Raw genomic sequence first — 25,144 nt, 5'->3', positions numbered from 1 at the left:
AACGCTCGAGTAGGTAGCACGCAGGTACGTACAGTAGGAAGCGTGAGCAGCGAATCGACTGACAGAAATTTTTGGTCAGTCGGCTGACCGAAAAATCAAAGTCAGTCAACTTACACCTCCCAGCCTATCCCCAAGTTTGTATGAACGCTGCGTTGCGTACCGGCTTGATCTTTTGGATGCAAAACCTGAGAATCGTTATAGCCGCCGAAGCATGCCACACGGCTGATGGTTTGACCCGCACACGCACAGTTCCGGCCCGCGGCGTATTTAAGCAGCAACGAGCAAGCAAATGAAACGGCAGATCATCACACAAACACTTCCCGTTCCCACGCACGCACGCGATGGCCACCTCCGCCGCGCCTGCGTCGCCGCACCCGCACGCCCTCTTCCTCCCCTACCCGGCGCAGGGCCACGTCATCCCGTTCATGGAGCTCGCCCACCGCTTCCTCGACCGCGGCTTCGCCGTCACCTTCGTCAACACCAGGTTCAACCACCGCCGCGTCGTCGCAGCCGCCGCCGGCGCGACGACGGCGTACTCATCAGAAGGAGGAGGACGGCTGCGTCTGGTTGCGGTCGACGACGGGATAGACGACGCCGGGGACCACGAGAACCTCATCCTGCTCAACGCCGCCATGCAGGAGGCCATCCCGCCGCAGCTGGAGGCGCTTCTCGACGGCGAGGACGCGACCGGCGAGGGGCTGGGAAAGGTGACATGCGTGGTGGTCGACTCCGGCATGTCGTGGGCGCTGGATGTTGTGAGGCGTCGGGGGCTCCCGTCGGCCGCGCTCTGGCCGGCGTCTGCGGCCGTGCTCTCGGTGCTGGTCAACGCCAAGAGACTGATACGCGATGGCGTCATCGATGACGACGGTAAGATAAGCCACGCAAATCGTGTTTGTATTCTCGTCAAAGTCGTTGCTGCAATTTATGGGCTTCACTGTAGGCCTCACATGCTCACATGCTCACATGTTATCCAACGACAATCTGCATTCTGCCGAAAATTATTTCAATATCTACAAGAGTTTGAAAATGTTTATAGTGAAATGCATTCGTGGTCACCGCCCATTTACAAATCATTTTATGCTACACATGATGTTTCAGGAAATGCAATCGTTTATCCCTATTGTGTTCGGTTGAGCTTCAAATCGCGTGTTAAGTCTCAATTCTATGTTGCAGGAGCACCCGTTAACTTGGAGAACAACTCATTCCATCTCAACGAGTCCGCAACGTCCATGGACGCGACCTTCCTCGCCTGGAATTACATGGGCAACCGTGACGCCGAGCGCCTGGTGTTCCACTACCTCACGTCCACAGCGCAGGCCGCCGCAGCGAAGGCCGACTTCCTCCTCTGCAACACCTTCTCCGACATCGAGCCGGCCGTCTTCGCCGGCCCCACGCCGGCTACCATCCTCCCCATCGGCCCGCTCCGCACATGGCAGCGACCGACGAGACATGCGCCCGTGGGGCACTTCTGGCACGCCGACGACGCCGCCTGCATGTCCTTCCTGGACGCGCAACCCCGCGGATCCGTCGTGTACGTGGCGTTCGGAAGCATCAGCATCATGACCGCGGCGCAGCTTCAGGAGCTCGCGCTCGGGCTCGAGGCCTCCGGCCGGCCGTTCCTGTGGGTCGTCAGGCCTGAGCAGGCCGACAAGCTCCCAGACGGGTTTGCGGACGCCATTGACGGGCTCGCGAAGGGCAAAGTGGTCGGCTGGGCACCGCAGGAGCAGGTATTGGGACACCCCGCGGTGGGCTGCTTTGTCACACACTGCGGGTGGAACTCCACGCTAGAAGGCATCCGCAATGGACTGTCCATGCTGTGCTGGCCATACTTCACCGACCAGTTCACGAACCAGACATATATATGTGACATCTGGAGGGTCGGGCTACGGGTTGCGTCGGCCGAGGGTGGCGGGCTGGTGATGAAGGAGAGGGTGGTGGAGCTGCTGGATAGGATTTTCGAGGACGAAGGTGCCAAGGAAAGGGTGCTGAGGTTGAAGGAGATGGCGGAGAAAAACATGAGCGAAGAAGGCGAGTCGTTGAACAATTTGAATGTGCTGATGGAGTCCATGGGAAGGTAGAATCTGTACAGGATGGTTGTTGGTTCACGTGTCAACGTTGTGTCGGCTATGATCGGTATTGAACTTTCTCATTGTTTAGCACTTGGAATAAATGTTGGGTACATTTTACGTTTACAGTTTCGTAGTGGGTTTAGGGCATCTTCGACCCGTAAATTTGCTCCGGCACCTGTCCGTGAACACTGATGCCGGAGACGTCCATCCAACGCTGTCATCATACATTTCAACACTGTTTGAATTAACCGGACGAAATGCAAACAAAAAGGATTTTCATATAAACCGAATAAGATTCCTGCAAACACGACGGATTTTTAATACATTTTGAATAATTAGGAAAGAAAAAAAGGAAACCCGCCCCTACGGCGGCGGCCGTCGTCTACTTCCTTTGTATTCCACATTGGCGACCACGTCATCCATCTGTCGTTCCCCATGAACGGTGGCGGGATTCAAAATCCGAGGTGGAGGTGCGGATTCCGGCGAGGAAGAGTAGAACATGAGAGACGCATCGACCCACATGGGACACAATACCTTGCCGCATCCCATGCCCTGCTCATCCTCGGAGGAGTCCGTGACATGTTCGTCCGCGTCAGCGTCGGGCCGCGCCACACTGCGTTGAGCAAGCGCGGCCTCGTAGGGCGCCAGCTACTCCGCAATGAATTTCGGGTTCACCGCGGCCATGGTAGCCATGGCCTTCTCGCTTGCGCACTGGCTGTAGATTTGGCCCTCTGTCAATCGGTGTTGCTCGAGGAGGAGCGGGTTGTACCTCTTCTCCTCCAACGCCTGCAGGAACGCCGACATAGGGGCCGCCACATGCTGCTCCTCATCTGCCATGGTGGTGTCGTAGTGTGCATGCACCTGCTCCATAGTGAAGCTGGCATGCACCGGCGCCGGCTCCGGCGTTGTGTCATCGTCGGACCCCGTTGCCATCGTGGGGTCGTCGTCAGGGACCTCGGGGGAGCTGTCCGACATGCCGGCTTCAATCCTTCAGGTATGGCGGCTCTACCAGGTGGCTGTAAGGGCGGCGACTACTTCTGCTACTTGATGTAGATGTTGGGCTTTCCCCGAACAGGAAGGGATGGCGTAGTATAGTAGCAGTCAATATTTACCTCAGTTAAGAGCCAAGGTTTATCGAACCGGCAGGAGACGCCACACAAACAATGTGAATGGTACCTGCACACACACAAAACAAATGCTTGCACCCAACGTCGACAAGGGGGTTGTCAATCCCCTTGTTCTCTCCAATTGCAAGGATTAAATCTGATAGTGATATGTATGCAAATAAAATAAAATGAAATGAAAGGAAATAGAAACATCGAGCAATTTTAGGGTTTAGTAATAATGGAGAATGGACCCAGGGACCATAGGTTCACTAGAGGCATCTCTCTCATAAGTATAACATCGATAGGTAAACAAATTACTAATGGGCAGTTGACAGAATTGTGCATAGTTATGATTCTGGTTTTTTATAGCATGATCCATATAGGCATTATGTCCTTGACAAGTAGACCGTTAGTCCAACTACATCCACTACTATTAGTCCAATCCAAGACCGTTATTCAGCTTGCATCTTAAAGTATTAAGTTCATGACAAATAAAGTAATGCTTTAAGCAAGATGACATTTTGTACACAAAGTAAGACCAAGTAATATGTTCGAACCCCATCGTTTTATACTTAGTAGCCATGCAAACCCTCCTATCATAGAGTAAGGACACTGCAAGATTGAACCCACTACTATGCACCACTCTCTATGAAGATCTACTCATCTAATTATCGAAGAAGACTCATAGATCGGAAAGCATACCTAGCTATAAAATCACACACAAATATATCTCGAAAGAATCAAATAGTTTCAATGAATAATCTGATTATAAACCCATAATTCATCAGATCCCAACAAACACACCGTGAGAATTACATCGAATAGATCTCCAAAGAAATCATTGTATTGGAGATCAAGAGAGAGAGAGAGAGAGAGAGAGAGAAAGGGAGAGGGAGAGAAAAAGTCATCTAGCTACTGCTATGGACCCATAGGTCCTGAAGGAACTACTCACACATCATCATGGAGGCATCAAGGTCGATGAAGATTGCCTCCCCAATGGTTTCCGCCTTCGACGGGGTATCGGAAAAAGGCTCCAAATGGGATCACGAAAGAACAGAGGCTTGAAGTCGCGATAAAATTGTTTTGGGTCTCACTTATGGGGTTTTGAAATATATGGGAATTTATATACCAGAAATTAGGTCAAGATGTGGCTCAGGGGAGGCCATAAGTCTTGGTGGCGCGCTCCTTGAGCTTCTGGTTTCCTCATGGGTTTTTTGGTCTCTCCCGAAGCTTCGAGGGTCTCTTCTGGTCCGGAAAAATCATCGTAAAATTCCATCATGTTTGGACTTCGTTTGCTATAGTTTTCTATGAAACAAATAAATGGGAAAAAAGGAACTGGCACTAGGCACTAAATTAATAGGCCATTCCACAAAAATAAAATAAAATGACATATCAAGCATACAAGAATGCCAATATAATAGCATGAAACATTCAAAAATTATAGATACGTTGGACATGTATTAGCATCCCCAAGCTTAATTCATATTCGTCCTCCAGTAAGTAAATGATAAAAACTAATTTTTTATGTGAAATGCTACCTAACATGTTTTGTTGATCATGTAATTTATTTGCGGTACGAATATTGGGAAGTGATAATTTAAGGCAGTAGTCTATCAATTTTGACATCAAAATAATAATACACATGAATACTACTAAATAATCATTGCCCTTCAAAATATAAATGCTAAAGGTTGAAATCCCTACTCATTTAATCATGTAAACATGGCATAGCCCGGTCTTCCTAACACATAGATATTTTTCATGATACTTTGGTGCCAAATCAAACAATTGAATCAATGATTTTTCTCGCTTCAGCTTTTTCAACTCAACACAATAATTAAGCGTGAGCCAAAGACTTAGCACTTTGGATGGCAAAGAGAATGATTGTTGGGGTTTATAACGGAATATAAAAGGTATAAGAAAGTCTTGCATCAATTAGATGGATCGTTAGGCAATAGAGAGGCCTTACAATCGGTATTAATGCGAGGAATTGGGATTGCCATGCAACGAATGCACTGGAGTTATAAGTGTATGGAAGATCTCTATATGAAACTAAGCGGTTGTGCATCAAACTTGCTTGCTCGTGAAGACCTCAAGCGTTTGAGGAAGCTAGTCACCGGAATATACAAGCCAAGTTCTATAATATAAAACTCCCACTAGTATATGAAAGTGAAATCATAGAGACTCTCTATATGAACTACATGGTGCTAATCTAAAGCACAACTGGGGTAAAATGATAGTAGCATTGCCCCTTTTCTCATTTTCTCTCATTTTTTAACAGTCTTACGGACCTCATCCCCAATTTTTCGAGGACTCATAAGTCTCACCATTCTTTTTCCTCATTGGGACAATGCTCTAATAATGATGATCATCACATTTTAATTTACTTACAATTCAATAACTGAAAAATATGACTACATATGAATGCCTCTGGCGGTGTACCGAGATGTGCAATGATATAGTGTAACATGTATAACAATGATGAATGATAACCCACAAGTATAGGGAATCGCCTGTAGCCTTCTTCGATAAATAAGAGTGTCGAACCCAACGAGGAGCTAAAGGTAGAACAAATATCCCCTCAAGTTCTATCGACCACCGATACAACTCTATGCACACTTCACATTTGCTTTACCTAAAACAAGTATGAAACTATTTGGCAAGAATAAAACTATGAATACTTTGCGAGAATAAAACTACTAATAAATTGCAAGGTAATAAAAGTGGATAGCTTTTGTCAACAAGAAAGTCATTTGTCCCTAGGCAATCAATAACAAGTACTAGTAATCATTCTTGCAATTTCATATGAAGGAGAGGCATGAGCTAACATACTTTCTCTACTTGGATCATATGCACTTATGATTGGACCCCTAGCAAGTATCACAACTACTAAAGATCATTAAGGTCGTGAAAACCAACCATAGCATTAAGTATCAAGTCCTCTTTATCCCATATGCAACAACCCACCTACTCGGGTTTAACCTTCTGTCACTCTCGCAACCCACCATAAGAAAATCATGAACATATTGCAACACCCTACAGTGGGGACCCCTCACGTTTGCACGAGACGGAGGGCACCGTAGGACAGCACCGTAAATAAAATATACAATCATACCAACCAAGATCACGATTAACCCACAGGACAAAACGGATCTATTCAAACATCATAGGATAGCCAACTATCATTGGGAAATAATATATGGAGTTGAGCACCATGTTCAAGTAGAGATGGGGTGTTACACCGCTGCATAGAGGGGAGAAAGTTGGTGTTGACGGTAGTAAGATTGTTGATTGATACGTCTCCAATGTATCTATATTTTTTTATTGTTCCATGCTATTGTATTATCCATCTTGGATGTTTTATATGCATTTATATGCTATTTTATATGATTTTTGGGACTAACCTATTAACCTAGAGCCCAATGTCAGTTTCTGTTTTTTTTCCTTGTTTTTGAGTTTTATAGAAAAGGAATACCAAACGGAGTCCAATTGACGTGCCAATTTTTGATGATTTTTTATGGACCAAAGGAAGCCCCCGGAGTAAAATAGTTGGGCCAAAAGAGTCCCGAGCCATCCAAGAGGGTGGAGGGCACGCCCTACACCCATGGGCGCGCGCCCCTGCCTCGTGGATAACTCGGAGCCCCCCCTGACGTGAGACCGACGCCAAAAACTCCTATAAATACAGAAACCCCTGAAAAGAAACCTAGATCAGGAGTTCCGTCGCCGCAAGCCTCATGTGATGAATAAAAATATAGCTCCAAGTGATATTACCGATGGAGTGAAGACGAAAGATGGAATACCTTCCGGGGCATCCCAAGATTAGACGCTTGGATCTTCCTTAAACATTACCTTGGGGAGTCTTGGGAATCCCCAAACTTGAGCTCTTGCCGCTCCTTATTCTTTCTTCCATCGTCACTCACCCAAAACTTGAAAACTTCAGCCACACAAAACTTAACAAAACCTGGTGAGATCCATTAGTATAATTGAAGGAAATATGCCCTAGAGGCAATAATAAAGTTGTTGTTTTATATTTACTTATTCATGATAAATGTTTATTATTCATGCTAGAACTGTATTGACCGGAAACCTTAATACATGTCTGAATACATAGACAAAACACCGAGTCCCTAGTGAGCCTCTACTTGACTAGCTTGTTTATTAAAGATGGTTAAGGTTTCCTAACCATGGACATGAGTTGTCATTTGATAACGGGATCACATCATTAGGATAATGATGTGATGGACAATACCTATCCGTTAGCTTAGGATCGTTCAGTTATACTGATATTGCTTTCATGTATGTCAAATACATATTCCTTTGACTATGAGATCATGCTGATAACCCACAAGTATAGGGGATCACAATAGTTTTCGAGGGTAGAGTATTAAACCCAAATTTATTGACTCGACACAAGGGGAGCCAAAGAATATTCTCAAGTATTAGCAGCTGAGTTGTCAATTCAGCCACACCTGGAAAACTTAATATCTGCATCAAAGTATTTAGTAGCAAAGTAGTATGGAAGTAACGATAACGGTGGCAGAGGTAACAGTAGCAGTTTTGTAGTAATTGTTACAGTGGCAATAGAAAAGTAACTAAGCAAAGATCAATATGTGAAAAGCTCGTAGGCAATGGATGAATGATGGATAATTATGTCGGATGCGATTCCTCATGCAACAGTTATAACATAGGGTGACACAGAACTAGCTCAAGTTCATCAATGTAATGTAGGCATGTATTCCAAATATAGTCATGCGTGCTTATGGAAAAGAACTGCATGACATCTTTTGTCCTACCCTCCTGTGGCAGCGGGGTCCTATCGGAAACTAAGGGATATTAAGGCCTCCTTTTAATAGAGTACCGGACAAAAGCATTAACACTTAGTGAATACATGAACTCCTCAAACTACGGTCATCATCGGTAAGTATCCCGATTATTGTCACTTCGGGGTTAACGGATCATAACACATAATAGGTGACTATAGACTTGCAAGATAGGATCAATAACTCACATATATTAATGGAAACATAATAGGTTCAGATCTGAAATCATGGCACTCGGGCCCTAGTGACAAGCATTAAGCATAGCAAAGTCATAGCAACATCAATCTCAGAACATAATGGATACTAGGGATCAAACCCTAACAAAACTAACTAGATTACATGATAAATCTCATCCAACCCATCACCGTCCAGCAAGCCTACGATGGAATTACTCACGCACGGCGGTGAGCATCATGAAATTGGTGATGGAGGAAGGTTGATGATGATGATGGCGACGGATTCCCCTCTCCGGAGCCCCGAATGGACTCCAGATCAGCTCTCCCGAGAGAGATTAGGGCTTGGCGGCGGCTCTGTATCGTAAAACGTGATGAATCTTTCTCTCTGATTTTTTTCTCCCCGAACATGAATATATAGAGTCAGAGTTGAGGTTGGTGGAGCATCAGGGGGCCCACGAGGCAGGGGGCGCGCCCCCACCCTCGTGGATAGGGTGTGGGCCCCCTTGCGTTGATTCTTTCGCTAATATTTTTTATATATTCCAAAAATATTCTCCGTGAAGTTTCAGGTCATTCCAAGAACTTTTATTTCTGCACAAAAATAACACCATGGCAATTATGGTAAAAACAGCGTCAGTCCGGGTTAGTTCCATTCAAATCATGCAAGTTAGAGTCCAAAACAAGGGCAAAAGTGTTTGGAAAAGTAGATACGTTGGAGACGTATCAACTCCCCAAGCTTAAACATTTGCTTGTCCTCAAGCAATTCAGTTGACAAACTGAAAGTGATAAAGAAAAACTTTTACAAACTCTGTTTGCTCTTGTTGTTGTAAATATGTAAAGCCAACATTCAAGTTTTTAGCAAAGATTATGAACTAACCATATTCAGAATAACATTCAGGTCTCATGTTTACTCATATCAATGGCATAATCAACTAGCGAGCAATAATAATAAATCTCGAATGACAACACTTTCTCAAAACAATCATAATATGATATAACAAGATGGTATCTCGCTAGCCCTTTCTGAGACTGCAAAACATAAATGTAGAGCACCCCTGAAGATCAAGGACTGACTAAACATTGTAATTCATGGTCAAAGAGATCCAGTCATAGTCATACTTAATGTAAACTAACAGTAATACATGCAAATGACAGCGATGCTCTCCAACTGGTGGTTTTTAATAAGAGGGTGATGACTCAGCATAAAAGTAAATAGATAGGCCCTTCGCAGAGGGAAGCAGGGATTTGTAGAGGTGCCAGAGCTCGATTTTGAAATAGAGATGAATAATATTTTGAGTGGTATACTTTCATTGTCAACATAACAATCGAGAGATCTCGATATCTTCCATGCTACACACATTATAGGCGGTTCCCAAGCAGAATGGTAAAGTTTATACTCCCCCACCACCAACAAGCATCAATCCATGGCTTGCCTGAAACAACGGGTGCCTCCAACTAACAACAATCTTGTGGGAGTTTTGTTTGCAATTATTTTGATTTGATTTGAGCATGGGACTGGGCATCTCGGTGACCAGCCATTTTCTCGTGAGTAAGGAGCGGAGTCCACTCCTCTTGAGAATAACTCACCTAGCATAGAAGATATAGACAACCCTAGTTGATACATGAGCTATTCGAGCATACAAAATAGAATTTCATTTGAAGGTTTAGAGTTTGGCACATACAAATTTACTTGGAATGACAGGTAGATACCGCATATAGGAAGGTATGGTGGACTCATATGGAATAACTAGGGGGGTTATGGAATTGGATGCACAAGCAGTATTCCCGCTTAGTACAAGTGAAGGCTAGAAAGGGACTGGGGAGCGACCAGCTAGAGAACGACAACAGTCATGAACATGCATTAAAATTAATCAACACTGAATGGAAGCATGAGTAGGATATAATTCACCATGAACATAAATATCGTGGAGGCTATGTTGATTTTGTTTCAACTACATGCTTGAACATGTGCCAAGTCAAGCCACTCGAATCATTCAAAGGAGGATACCACCCTATCATACCACATCACAACAATTTAAATAGCATGTTGGCACGCAAGGTAAACCATTATAAACTCCTAGCTACTTAAGCATGGTATAAGCAACTATAATGTCTAATTGTCATTGCAAACATGTTTCATTCATAATAGGCTGAATCAGGAATGATGAACTAATCATATCCTATATACCTAAGAAGTTCATCCCCACTACCATATTTATCTAAACATGCAGGCTATCCACATCATCATCTAGCCAAGTCAGCAATTCTAAAAATCCATACGTACCACATCAAGCCTTCAGTTTCCACTTGCATGCAAACAGACCGAAGCCCAGCCCCCTCTTGCCTCTTGTGTTTTGTTTCCTACGGTAAACAACTCCATCCACTTTATGCATGATCCCGTGTCATTAATTATGTTTAACCAGCGCATAGATTGCATTGCAAGGTGTATACTCACATGACGGACGTTTCCCATCCTCAATCCCTTATCTTCTTCTCTACTTTTTTTTGAGAATATCTTCTTCTCTACTTTATAAAATTCCACCACACCATCTGCTTCTTCTCCCTTAATCAACGGTGTCATTACACCCTTTCCTTAAACTCCTCATGCCATCCAGCTTCCATCCTCTAATCACGGCAAATAAAGGTTAAAATCTTGGGGCAACGCTTTGTGGTGACCGCAGGATCAGCTCAAGTTGGATCGTCTTCCTCTGATGCACCCGGGCGGAGCGGACAGTGACCTAGGGCCTGGTCGTCGTCTTCCTCTCCTAGTCTCCCTACCCGAGCCGTTATGTCATCTGGTACCAAGCACCTACAAGTTACTGCTACTGTAATTGCTGAAGGTGTTGAATTTGTAGACCTCCACTATCGACCAACCCCATGTCGCCTGCTGTTGCTGCCGCCACCGTGACCTTCGCTCCACGGTGGAATTGGTGTCATCTCCAGTGCCTCCACCCCGCATCTCTTGCCTGTTGAATCATGGACAAGTCCCCTACTCTTATCTAGCCTTCGACCGCAGCACCTCGCCCATACTCTGAGCAAGTAAATAACCCCTGGTGTGAATCCTTGATTGTGTCTCCTAAATTAATCTTGCCCATGCAGTTAATTTTGTTCATGCACCTCTATTTCTTCTCATACTAATTATAGTGCTCGGCGAAATTTGTATTCTCCATTGCCTGCAGGTCCTCTCCTTCATGCCATATGTTCCACGTAGCAGGCTATTCCTTTTTTTGTGTGTGAAATGTATCAAGTTATTCCTGATTGTTGCATTCCTAATCCTCCTGTAATCTTTCTACTTCAGTGTGAGGTTATGCTACATGATTTGCTTATCATGTCCTCCCCCTCATGGCATATGTACCACGTGGCAGGCTATTCCTTTTTTGATTTGTGGAAATTGTAGCAGGCTATTCCTGATTGCTCCATTCCTAATCCTCCTATTATCTTGCAACTTTAGCATAAGGTTGTGTTATATGATTTGCTTATTATTTTTTGCCATGCCTTCTGTAGTTCTGTTTAGAGATGGATGAAAGATCGAATTATTTGTTGCATGTTTATTGATTTGTTTTTTTTACAAATTATGACATCTGATCATTTCTTATATCAGAACAACGAAGCATATATGATTAAGGTACATGTAGTGTTCAGTCAAAAAAGTTATTCTGACATGAAACCGTAGGATATCTTATACAAGTAAGTTAAAGTTAATAGGCATGCAAAAGATAAAAATAAGGAAAATGATCACATCAGATTATCGAGCCATTCTTGAGCAGTATATATTGCTTTCCTAACTCTATGGGGTAACGCCATATATAATTCATGTTTAAAAGTTTCCTTCCAATTGCCAAAAAGCCCATGTGCCTCACCATCATGCCTCTGTTCTTACCAAAATATGAAACATCCATTTAGCTTCCAATTATTTTTCCCAAAGTGTGGCCCTTATTTCAGTTTCTTTCAAGACTGCAAGGGCAACCCATGCGCAAAAACAAACAAACAAATAGTTTAGAACCCAATAATTAACCATGAAGCGCTAACGGCATTTTCTCACAAAAATCATAGATTAACTAGCTACATGGATAATATAATTTCGTCATTATATATTTTTCCAATTCTAAATCATATGTATCATGCATGAAGAAAAGATAGTTATATTTAATAAATATTTTACAATTATATAATAACACATATGTATAATCAGCTTTAGTTATTGTATTATTAATCCAAATATCCATGTTCAATAAAATCAAATCACATTAGTATATTTTACAACGTATTCCGTAGCAACGCGCGATGTTTTATCTAGTTTACAAAAACAAGAGAGGTCGAGTTCATACCAGCTTTTCTCATCTCAAACAGGTCATCATATATCGTCATTATTGCCTTTCACTTGCACGACCGAACGGCATGGATAATAATAATAATAATAGTGCACGTGCATGGGACTAAGCTGGAATCTGCAAGCATTCAAAGGGAGAAGACAAGGTTATGTGGGCTCTGTGTTAGATCAACAATAATGCATATGAGAGCCACTCAACATTTCCATCATGGTCTTCTCCTCTTGACCCCCAAAGAAAACAAAGGAAATAAAACTATTTACACGGGAAAGCTCCGAACAAGCAAAAGAAGAACGAGAAATATTTTTGGGTTTTCTTTTAGTTACTACTACTACAAGCATGGAAAGTAAACTAGCTATAAGCTTCAACTAATCTTTTTGTTTTTATTAAGGTTTTTCTAACACACAAGAAGAAAGCTGAAAACAGAAAATAAACTAGCATGGATGATACAATGAAAAAGTATAAGCACCGACAACTGGCATGAGTGTGTGAACATGAATGTAATGTCGGTGAGAAATACGTACTCCCCCAAGCTTAGACTTTTGGCCTAAGTTGGTCTATGGCCATGGCTCAAAGTGACCCTCTCCGGTGTGCGGAGTGTCATCTGGGTGCCACTGGTTGGCGATATCCTCCGGATTCCACTGATAAACAGACTGTCGATAAGGGTTAAGTGGTCGTTCCGGCTCAGGCTCTGGAGCTGGTGTCAGGCTCCAGTATGCATAAACGGCCTCCGGCAAGATGAGGTACGTGCATGAAAATATGTCAAACAAAGAGGGCGCAGGCAAGGTAATAATCTCAAAGTAATTTTATTAAATATCAATCTATATTTGAGCATCTTCTTCTTATCCTTAACAATAAAATCATGTGCTACCATACTCTTATAATCTAGAAAAATAGGAGGCAGCAACTTTTCCTCTTTCTCATAATGCCTAATAGGTATGTTAAAGTGTGCAGCAAGGCGCGAGGCAAAGATGCCTCCAAAGATGGGACCCTTTGTACGGTTCAAATTTAACCGTTTAGCGACAGTGGCGCCTAAACTCAAAGTAGCATCACGAAACAAGGCATGGCACAAAATAACAATATCAGGGGCACTAAGGTTTCCACTATTCCCACGACCAATCAAGCATCTACTAGCAAATATGTCAAAGCAACGTAGAACAGGAAAATGTATACTAGTAATTCTTGTCTCGAAAACTTTCCTCGTTTCCCCTACAGCAATCATATCAATAAACCCTTCCACATCATTACGATGTGGTTCCTATATGCTGCCCTCAAAGGGCAACTTGCAAACCGCACAAAAGTCATGAAGTGACATCTCCTTATACTCATTATATAAATAAAAATCCACTGAACGTGGCGATCTCCTAGCATGGAAATGAAAATTTTGCACAAAAATATTAGTGAGTAGGAGATACTGTTCTCGCTGGTCGCGGAGGAAGTCGATGAGGCCTGCATTCTCAGCCAAATAATAAAAGTCATCATGAATCCCGGCTGCTCTCAAGAATTCATCACAAGGCCATTCACACGGCCGAACCTCCGCAGTGCGAGGGAGATTATATTTGGGCTTCTTATTTTCTTCACTTCGCTTATCCTTCGAGCTTCGGCTCGAAGAGCCCCTTAATAATCTCTTCATCATTTTTCTGAAAATTTCTGAATTTTTTAGTAATTTAAAATAAAATTGAACCAAACTCAACAAAATTAATAGCAACTACTCCCACAAGTGCCTAGAGGCCATATCATGCATTAAAACTACTTTTGACCACACAAATTTGACATGCAAGCTCAAGAACAGGGTCACCTAAGGAACAAAAATTTGCAATAAATAAAGCACTAGAACAGAAACTAATTGGACCATTGGAGAAGTCACATACCGAAGAACAATCTCGCAAAGCAGTTTTGTGAATGGAGCTTTGAGCAAGGAGATCAAAAATGGCAGCAAGATGAGCTAGAACTCGGGTTTGAGCTGGTGGGTGATTTTTTCTGGAGGAAGATGAAGTGTGTGGGTGCAAGAATAAGTGGAGGGGGCCCACGTGGGGTCCACGAGGTAGGGGAGCGCGCCCTGCACCCTCGTGGACAGGTGGTGGGTCCCCCTGGTATGTTCTCAGTGCCAATAATTCTTAGATATTCTAGAAAAAAACATATTAAATTTTCAGGACATTTGGAGAACTTTTATTTTCGGGGTATTTTTTATTGCAAGGATAATTCAGAAAACAGACAAACAATACTATTTTTGCTTTATTTAATCTAAATAATAGAAAGTAAAAAGAGGATACAGAGAGTTGTGCTTTCTAACTTCATCCATCTTATACTCATCAAAAGGAATCCACTAACAAGGTTGATCAAGTCTTGTTAACAAACTCTTTCCGAATAATCATGAAACCGGAGAATTTTCAAATAACACTAGGTTACCTCAATGGGGATATGCACATCCCCAACAATAATAATATCATATTTCTTCTTGACAGTAGGAAGAGTAAATTCGAAACCTCCAATAATAACTGTTGGAATTTTCCAATAGAATTGATACTATGGACTTGAGGTTGTTTCCTCGGAAAGTGTACTGTATGCTCATTACCATTAACATGAAAAGTGACATTGCCTTTGTTGCAATCAATAACAGCCCCTGCAGTATTCAAAAAGGGTCTACCAAGGATAATCGACATACTATCGTCCTCGGGGATATGAAGAATAACAAAGTCCGTTAAAATAGTAACATTTGCAACCACAACAGGCACATCCTCACAAATACCGACAGGTATAGCAGTTGATTTATCAGCCATTTGCAAAGATATTCCAGTAGGTGTCGACTTATTCAAATCAAGTCTACGATATAAAGAGAGGCATAACACTAACACCGGCTCCAAGATCACATAAAGCAGTTTTAACATAGTTTTTTTAATGGAGCATGGTATAGTTGGCACTCCTGGATCTCCTAGTTTGTTTGGTATTCCACCCTTAAAAGTATGATTAGCAAGCATGGTGGAAATTTCAGCTTTCAATATCTTTCTCTTATTTGTAACAATATCTTTCATGTACTTAGCATAAGGATTCATTTTAAGCATATCAGTCAAACGCATACGCAAAAAGAAAGGTCTAATCATTTCAGTAAAGCGCTCAAAATCCTCATCATCCTTTTTCTTGGATGGTTTAGGAGGAAAGGGCATGGGTTTCTGAACCCATGGTTCTCTTTCTTTACCGTGCTTCCTAGCAACAAAGTCTCTCTTATCATAACGTTGATGCTTTGATTGTGGGTTATCAAGATCAACAGCAGGTTCAATCTCTACATCATTGTCATTGCTAGGTTGAGCATCAACATGAACATCATCATTAACATTATCACTAGGTTCATGTTCATTACCAGATTGGGTTTCAGCATCAGAAATAGAAATATCATTGGGATTCTTAGGTGTGTCAACAACAGGTTCACTAGAAGCATGCAAAGTCCTATCATTTTTATTTTTCTTTCTTTTGGAAGGACTAGGTGTATCAACATTAGTTCTCTGAGAATCTTGCTCAATTCTCTTAGGATGGCCCTCGGGATACAAAGGTTCCTGAGTCATTTTACCCCCTCTAGTCACAACTCTAACAGCAATATCATTTTTCTTGTTATTTAATTCATTGAGCAAATCATTCTGAGCTTTAAGTACTTGTTCTACTTGAGTGGTAACCATAGAAGCATGTTTACTAATGAGTTTAAGTTCACCTTTAACTCTAGACATATAATCACTCAAGTGTTCAATCATATAAGCATTATGTTTCAATTCTCTACCAACATAAGCATTGAAGTTTTCTTGTTTAACAATAAAATTGTCAAACTCATCTAAGCATTGGCTAGCAGACTTATTATGAGGAATATCACCTTCATCAAATCTATAGAGAGAATTTACCTTCACTACCTGTGTCGGGTTATCAAGACCATGTATTTCTTCAATAGGTGGTAAATTCTTAACATCTTCAGCTTTAATACCTTTTTCTTTCATAGATTTCTTTGCCTCTTGCATATCTTCAGGACTGAGAAATAGAATGCCCATTTTTTTCTGAGTTGGCTTAGGAGTTGGTTTAGGAAGTGTCCAATCATTTTCATTACTTAACATATTATTCAATAGCAATTCAGCTTGATCAATAGTTCTTTCCCTGAAAACACAACCAGCGCAACTATCCAGGTGGTCTCTGGAAGCATCAGTTAGTCCATTATAAAAGATATCAAGTATTTCATTTTTCTTGAGAGGATGATCAGGCAAAGCATTAAGTAATCGGAGAAGCCTCCCCCAAGCTTGTGGGAGACTCTCTTCTTCAATTTGCACAAAGTTATATATTTCCCTTAAGGCAGCTTGTTTCTTATGAGAGGGGAAACATTTAGCAGAGAAGTAATAAATCATATCTTGGGGACTACGCACACAACCAGGATCAAGAGAATTAAACCATGTTTTAGCATCACCCTTTAATGAGAACAGAAATAACTTAAGGATAAAATAATAGCGAGTTTTCTCATCATTAGTGAACGGGGTGGCTATATCATTTAATTTAGTATGATGTGCCACAATAGTTTCAGATTCATAGCCATAGAAAGGATCAGATTCAACCAAAGTAATTAACTCAGGATCGACAGAGAAATCATAATTCTTATCAAAAATAAAGATTGGTGAAGTAGCAAAAGCAGGGTCATCTTTCATTCTAGCATTCAAAGAATTTTCTTTAAGCTTAGCTAATAATTTCTTAAGATTGTATCTATCATTGCAAGCTAAGAAGTCTCTAGCAGTTTCTAGGGGGAGAATCTTCATCATCACTTTCATCAATATTATCAGTTTCAATAATTTCATTCCCTCTAACCCTAGCAAGTTGTTCATCAAGAAATTCACCTAATGGCACAGTAGTATCAAGCATAGAAGTAGTTTCATCATAAGTATCATGCATAGCAGAAGTGGCATCATCAATAACATGCGACATATCAGAATGAATAGCAGGAGTAGGTGTCGCAAGTTTACTCAAAACAGAAGGTGAATCAAGTGCAGAGCTAGATGGCAGTTCCTTATCTCCCCTCGTAGTTGAGGGAAAAATCTTGGTTCTTTTATATTTCAAGTTCTTCATAGTGATCAGCAGATATAAATCCCAAGTGACTTAAAGAATAGATCTATGCTCCCCGGCAACGGCGCCAGAAAATAGTCTTGATAACCCACAAGTATAGGGGATCGCAATAGTTTTCAAGGGTAGAGTATTCAACCCAAATTTATTGATTCGACATAAGGGGAGCCAAAGAATATTCTCAAGTATTAGCAGCTGAGTTGTCAATTCAACCACACCTGGAAAACTTAATATCTGCAGCAAATTATTTAGTAGCAAAGTAGTATGGAAGTAACGGTAACGGTGGCAGAGGTAACAGTAGCAGCTTTGTAGTAATTGTAACAGTAGCAACGGAAAAGTAACTAAGCAAAGATCAATATGTGAAAAGCTCGTAGGCAATGGATCAGTGATGGATAATTATGTCGGATGCGATTCCTCATGCAACAGTTATAACATAGGGTGACACAGAACTAGCTCAAGTTCATCAATGTAATGTAGGCATGTATTCCGAATATAGTCATACGTGCTCATGGAAAAGAACTTGCATGACATCTTTTGTCCTACCCTCCCGTGGCAGCGGGGTCCTATCGAAAACTAAGGGATATTAAGGCCTCCTTTTAATAGAGTACCGGACAAAAGCATTAACACTTAGTGAATACATGAACTCCTCAAACTACGGTCATCACTGGTAAGTATCCCGATTATTGTCACTTCGGGGTTAACGGATCATAACACATAATAGGTGACTATAGACTTGCAAGATAGGATCAAGAACTCACATATATTAATGGAAACATAATAGGTTCAGATCTGAAATCATGGCACTCGGGCCCTAATGACAAGCATTAAACATAGCAAAGTCATAGCAACATCAACCTCAGAACATAATGGATACTAGGGATCAAACCCTAACAAAACTAACTAGATTACATGATAAATCTCATCCAACCCATCACTGTCCAGCAAGCCTACAATGGAATTACTCACGCACGGCGGTGAGCATCATGAAATTGGTGATGGAGGAAGGTTGATGATGACGATGGCGATGGATTCCCCTCTCTGGAGCCCCGAACGAACTCCAGATCAGCTCTCCCGAGAGAGATTAGGGCTTGGTGGCGGCAGCGTATCGTAAAACACGATGAATCCTTCACTCTGATTTTTTTCTCCTCGAATGTGAATATATAGAGTCGGAGTTGAGGTCGATGGAGCATCAGGGGGCCCACGAGGCAGGGGCATGGCCTCCACCCTCATGGACAGGGTGTGGGCCCCCCTTGCGTTGATTCTTTCACCAATATTTTTTATATATTCCAAAAATATTCTCTGTGAAGTTTCAGGTCATTCCGAGAACTTTTATTTCTGCACAAAAATAACACCATGGCAATTCTGCTGAAAACAACGTCAGTCCGGGTTAGTTCCATTCAAATCATGCAAGTTAGAGTCCAAAACAAGGGCAAAAGTGTTTGGAAAAGTAGATACGTTAGAGACGTATCACATGCCAATCCCGAATACCAGGGGAATGCCTTGTGTGCTATCGAACATCACAACGTAACTGGGTGATTATAAAGATGCTCTACAGGTATCTCCGAAGGTGTCTTGTTGGGTTGGCATGAATCGAGATTAGGATTTTTCACTCCGAGTATCAGAGAGATATCTCTGGTCCCTCTCGGTAATGCACTAAAGGAAATATGCCCTAGAGGCAATAATAAAGTTGTTATTTATATTTCCTTATATCATGATAAATGTTTATTATTCATGCTAGAATTGTATTAACCGGAAACTTAGTACATGTGTGAATACATAGAAAAACAGAGTGTCACTAGTTTGCCTCTACTTGACTAGCTCGTTGAGTCAATGATGGTTATGTTTCCTAACCATAGACACGAGTTGTCACTTGATTAACGGGATCGCATCATTAGAGAATGATGTGTTGACTTGACCCATTCGTTAGCTTAGCACGATGATCGTTTAGTTTGTTGCTATTGCTTTCTTCATGACTTATACATGTTCCTATGACTATGAGATTATGCAACTCCCGAGTATCGGAGGAACACTTTGTGTGCTACCAAACATCACAACGTAACTGGGTGATTATAAAGGTGCTCTACAGGTGTCTCTGATGGTACTTGTTGAGTTGGCATAGATCGAGATTAGGATTTGTCACTCTGATTGTCGGAGAGGTATCTCTAGGCCCTCTCGGTAATGCACATCATAATAAGCCTTACAAGCAATGTAACTAATGAGTTAGTTACGGGATGTAGCATTATGGAACGAGTAAAGAGACTTGCCGGTAACAAGATTGAACTAGGTATTGAGATACCGGCGATCGAATCTCGGGCAAGTAACATACCGATGACAAAGGGAACAACGTATATTGTTATGCGGTTTGACCGATAAAGATCTTCATAGAATATGTAGGAACCAATTTGAGCATCTAGGTTCCGCTATTGGCTATTGACCGGAGACGAGTCTCATCCATGTCTACATAGTTCTCGAACCCATAGGGTCCGCACGCTTAAAGTTCGGTGACGATCGGTAATATGAGTTTATGTGTTTTGATGTACTGAAGGTAGTTCGGAGTCCCGGATATGATCATGGACATGGCGAGGAGTCTCTAAATGGTCGAGACATAAAGATTGGTATATTGGAAGCCTATATTTAGACATCGGAATAGTTCTGGGTGAAATCAGGATTTTACCTGAGTGCCGGGGGGTTACCGAAACCCCCCGGGGGTTAATGGCCCTTGTTGGGCCCTAGTGGAGAGAGAGGGGCCGGCCAGGGCAGGCCGCACGCCCCTCCCCTTGAGTTCGAATAGGACAAGCAAAGGGGGGGCGGCGCCCCCCTTGCCTTTCCCCCTCTCCCACTCCTTCCTTCCCCCTCCTAGTGGGACTAGGAAAGGGGAGTCCTACTCCCACTAGGAGGAGGACTCCTCCTCTTGGTGCTCCGTGCTAGGGCCGGCCGGCCTCCCCCCTTGCTCCTTTATATACGGGGGCAGGGGGGCACCCCAAGACACACAAGTTGATCAGTTGATCTTTTAGCCGTGTGCGGTGCCCCCCTCCACCATAATCCACCTCGGTCATATCATAGCAGTGCTCAGGCGAATCCCTGCATCGGTAGCATCATCATCACTGTCATCATGCCGTCATGCTGACGGAACTCTCCCTCGAAGTTGTGCTGGATCGGAGTTCATGGGACGTCACCGAGCTGAACGTGTGCTGAAATCGGAGGTGCCGTACGTTTGGTATTTGGATCGGTCGGATCGTGAAGACGTACGACTACATCAACCGCGTTCTCATAACGCTTCCGCTTGCGGTCTATGAGGGTACATGGACGAGACTCTCCCCTCTCGTTGCTATGCATCACCATGATCTTGCGTGTGCGTAGGAAAATTTTGAAATTACTACGTTCCCCAACATGCACATCATAAGAAGCCTTGCAAGCAAAGTGACTAATGAGTTAGTTGCAGGATGATGCATTACGAAACGAGTAAAGAGACTTGCCGGTAACGAGATTGAACTAGGTATGAGGATACCGACGATTGAATCTCGGGAAAGTAACATACCGATGACAAAGGGAATGAGGTATGTTATCATTGCGGTTTGACCGATAAAGATCTTCGTAGAATATGTAGGAACCAATATGAGCATCCAGGTTCTGCTGTTGGTTATTGATCGGAGATGTGTCTCGGTCATGCCTACATAGTTCTCGAACCCGTAGGGTCCGCACGCTTAACTTTCAATGAAGATTTGTATTATGAGTTATGTGTTTTGGTGACTGAAGATTGTTCGGAGTCCCAGATGAGATCACGGACATAACGAGGAGTCTCGAAATGGTCGAGAGGTAAAGATTGATATATTGGACGATAGTATTCGGACACGGGAATGGTTCTGGAGTGATTCAGATATTTATCAGTGTACCGAGGGGTTACCGGAACCCCCCGCGGAAAGTAATGGGCCACTATGGGCCATAGGGGAGAGAGAGGGTAGCCCACAAGGGGTGGCGCGCGCCCCTCCCCCATGGGCAGTCTGAATTGGACAAGGGGAGGGGGCGCGGCCCCCCTTTCCTCCCCCCTCTCCCTCTCCTCCCCCTTTCCCCCTCCATGAGAAGGAAGGGGGAAACCGACTAGGACTAGGAGTCCTAGTGGGTTTCCCCCCAATTGGCGCGCCCCCTAGGGCCAGCCTCCTCCTCTCCTCCTTTATATACGGGGGCAAGGGGGCACCCCAAAGAACATCAATTGTTCTCTTAGCCGTGTGCGGTGCCCCCCTCCACAATTTACTTCTCCGGTCATATTGTCGTGGTGCTTAGGCAAAGCCCTGCGCGGATCACATCACCATCACCGTCACCACCCGTCGTGCTGACAAAACTCTCCCTCGACTCTTTGCTGGATCAAGAGTTTGAGGGACATCATCGAGTTGAACGTGTGCGGAACTCGGAGGTGTCGTACATCGGTGCTTGATCGGTTGGATCACGAAGACGTTCGACTACATCAACCGCGTTAAGCTAATGCTTCCGCTTTCGGTCTACGAGGGTACATGGACACACTCTGCCCCTCTCGTTGCTATGCATCTCCTCGATAGATCTTGCGTGATCATAGGAATTTTTTTGAAATTGCATGCTACGTTCCCAATAGTGGCATCCGAGCCAGGTCTATGCGTAGATGGTATGCACGAGTAGAACACAAAGAGTTGTGGGAAATCATAGTCATACTGCTTACCACCAGCGTCTTATTTTGATTCGGCGGTATTGTTGGATGAATCGGCCCGGACCAACCTTACATGACCGCGTTCATGAGACCGGTTCCACCGACAGACATGCAGCTTGTTTTGCATAAAGGTGGCTGGCGGGTGTCTGTTTCTCCAACTTTAGTTGAATCGAATTTGACTATGGCCAGTCCTTGTTGAAGGTTAAAACAACAAACTTGACGAAACACCGTTGTGGTTTTGATGCGTAGGTAAGAACGGTTCTTACTAGAAGCCCGTAGCAGCCACGTAAAACTTGCAACACCAAAGTAGAGGACATCTAACTTGTTTTTGCAGGACATGTTATGATGTGATATGGTCAATACATGATGTGATATAAGTTATTATATGAGATGATCATGTTTTGTAAAAGTTATCGGCAACTGGAGGAGCCTTATGGTTGTCGCTTTATTGTATGAAATGCAAACGCCGTGTAATTGCTTTACTTTATCACTATGCATGCGTTAGCGATAGTTGTAGAAGCAATAGTTGGCAAGACGACCACAACGCTACGATGGAGATCAAGGTGTCAAGCCAGTGACGATGGAGATCATGACGGCGCTTTGGAGATGGAGATCAAAAGCACAAGATGATGATGACCATATCATGTCACATATTTTGATTGCATGTGATGTTTATCTTTTATATGCATCTTGTTTTTCTTAGTACGATGGTAGCATTATAAGATGATCCCTTCTTTAAATTGTAAGGTATAAGTGTTCTCCCTGAGTATGCACCGTTGCAAAAGTTCTTCGTGCTGAGACACCACGTGATGATCGGGTGTGATAGGCTCTACGTTCACATACAACGAGTGCAAGACTGTTTTGCACATGCAGAATACTCAAGTTAAACTTGAAGAGCCTACATGTACAAACATGGCCTCGGAACACTGGAGATCGAAAGGTCAAATGTGAATCATATAGTAGATATGATCAACATAGAGATGTTCACCATTGATTACTCCATCTCACGTGATGATCGGACATGGTTTAGTTGAATTGGATCATGTACATTTATATGACTTCAGAGATGTCTATCAAGTGGGAGTTCTTAAGTAATTTGATTAATTGAACTTTAATTTATCATGGACTTAATCCTAATAGTATTTGCATATCTATGTTGTAGATCAATAGCTTGCGTTGTAGCTCCCCTATGTTTTTGATATGTTCCTAGAGAAAACTAAGTTGAAAGATGATAGTGGCAATGATGTGGACTGGGTCCGTGATCTGAGGATTATCCTTGTTGCTGCACAGAAGAGTTATGTCCTTAATGCACCGCTAGGTGACAGACCTATTGCAGGAGCAGATGCAGTCATTATGAACGTTTGACAAGCTCGGTATGATAACTACTTGATAATTTAGTGCACCATGCTTTATGGCTTAGAACCGGGAGTTTAAAAATGTTTTGAACACCACGGAGCATATAAGATGTCCCAAGAGTTGAAATTGGTATTTCAGACTCATGCCCGTGTCGAGAGGTATGAGACCTCTCACAAATACTTTGCCTACAAGATGGAGGAGAATAGCTCAGCTAGTGAGCATGTGCTCGGAATGTCTAGGTACTACAATCACTTGAATCAAGTGGGAGTTAATCTTCCAGATAAGATAGTGATTGACAGCGTTCTCTAGTCACTATCACCAAGTTACTAGAACTTCGTGATGAGCTATAATATGCAAGGGATGACTAAAATGATTTCCAAGCTCTTCGCAATGCTGAAATCGGCGAAGGTAGAAATCAAGAAATAGCATCAAGTGTTGATGGTTGACAATACCACTAGTTTCAAGTAAAAGGGCAAGGGGAAGAAAGGGAACTTCGAGAAGAATGGCAAGCAAGTTGCCACTCCCATGAAGAAGCCCAAAACTAGACCCAAGCTTGAAACCGAGTGCTTCTACTGCAAAGGAAATGGTCACTGGAAGCGGAACTACCCCAAATAGTTGGTGGATAAGAAGGATGACAAAGTGAACAATGGTACTCCCTCCATTCCCTTATACAAGCCCACTATGAAAAATATATTTTACATCTATACAAGACCACAAATAGTAATCGAGGCAAACATTAATGATGTTTCCTCGTACTAGCAACTTGTTTAATACTTGCATGCATGTAGTCATAATGACACTATGCTACTTCCTTCTCATTCCTTCCTTGCATGCATGCGGGCCTATTAATGATCCTGGTTAACAAAAAGAAAAGTTTGATTGCAAAGCAATCATTAAATTTTACCTTGATACCTGTAATTTCAGTTTGTGGCTTTGTATAAGGGAATGGAGGGAGTATATATGATATACATGTTATTGATGTGTAAATTTACTAGTGTTCATAGCAACCCCTGGGTATTTGATACCGGTTCAGTTGCTGAGATTAGTAACTCAAAACAGGAGTTGCAGAATGAACAGAGACTAGTTAAGAGCGAAGTGACGATGAGTGTTGGAAGTGATTCCAAGATTGATACGATCACCATCGCACACTCCCTCTACCTTCGGGATTAGTGTTGAACCTAAAATAAATATTATTTGGTGTTTGCGTTGAGCATGAATATGATTGGATCATGTTTATTGCAAAATAGTTATTCATTTAAGTCAGAGAATAATTGTTGTTCTGTTTACATGAATAAAACCTTCTGTGGTCATACACCCGAGGTGAATGGTTTATTGAATCTCGATCGTAGTGATGCAAATATTCATAATATTGATGCCAAAAGATGCAAAGTTGATAATGATAGTGCAACATATTTGTGGCACTGCCGTTTAAGTCATCTTGGTGTAAAGCGCATGAAGAAACTCCATGCAGATGGGCTTTTGGAATCACTTGATTATGAATCATTTGATACTTCCGAACCGTGCCTCATGGG

At 42.7% G+C, this 25,144-nt stretch overlaps 1 protein-coding gene across 1 annotated transcript; it reads left to right on the top strand.

Moving 5' to 3' along the window:
• The first annotated feature begins 288 nt into the window (after positions 1 to 288).
• On the top strand, positions 289 to 2,210 carry LOC119285096 (UDP-glycosyltransferase 83A1-like). Its single transcript, XM_037564315.1, has 2 exons — positions 289 to 867; positions 1,174 to 2,210. The coding sequence occupies exons 1-2, from the start codon at positions 342 to 344 to the stop codon at positions 2,076 to 2,078; spliced, it is 1,431 nt and encodes a 476-aa protein (XP_037420212.1). The 5' UTR covers positions 289 to 341; the 3' UTR covers positions 2,079 to 2,210.
• The last annotated feature ends 22,934 nt before the right edge of the window (positions 2,211 to 25,144 follow it).

The sequence above is a fragment of the Triticum dicoccoides genome, chromosome 4A (genome assembly GCF_002162155.2).
Source record: "Triticum dicoccoides isolate Atlit2015 ecotype Zavitan chromosome 4A, WEW_v2.0, whole genome shotgun sequence".
NCBI lineage: Eukaryota > Viridiplantae > Streptophyta > Magnoliopsida > Poales > Poaceae > Triticum > Triticum dicoccoides.
This window is presented reverse-complemented; position numbering and strand designations above follow the sequence as displayed.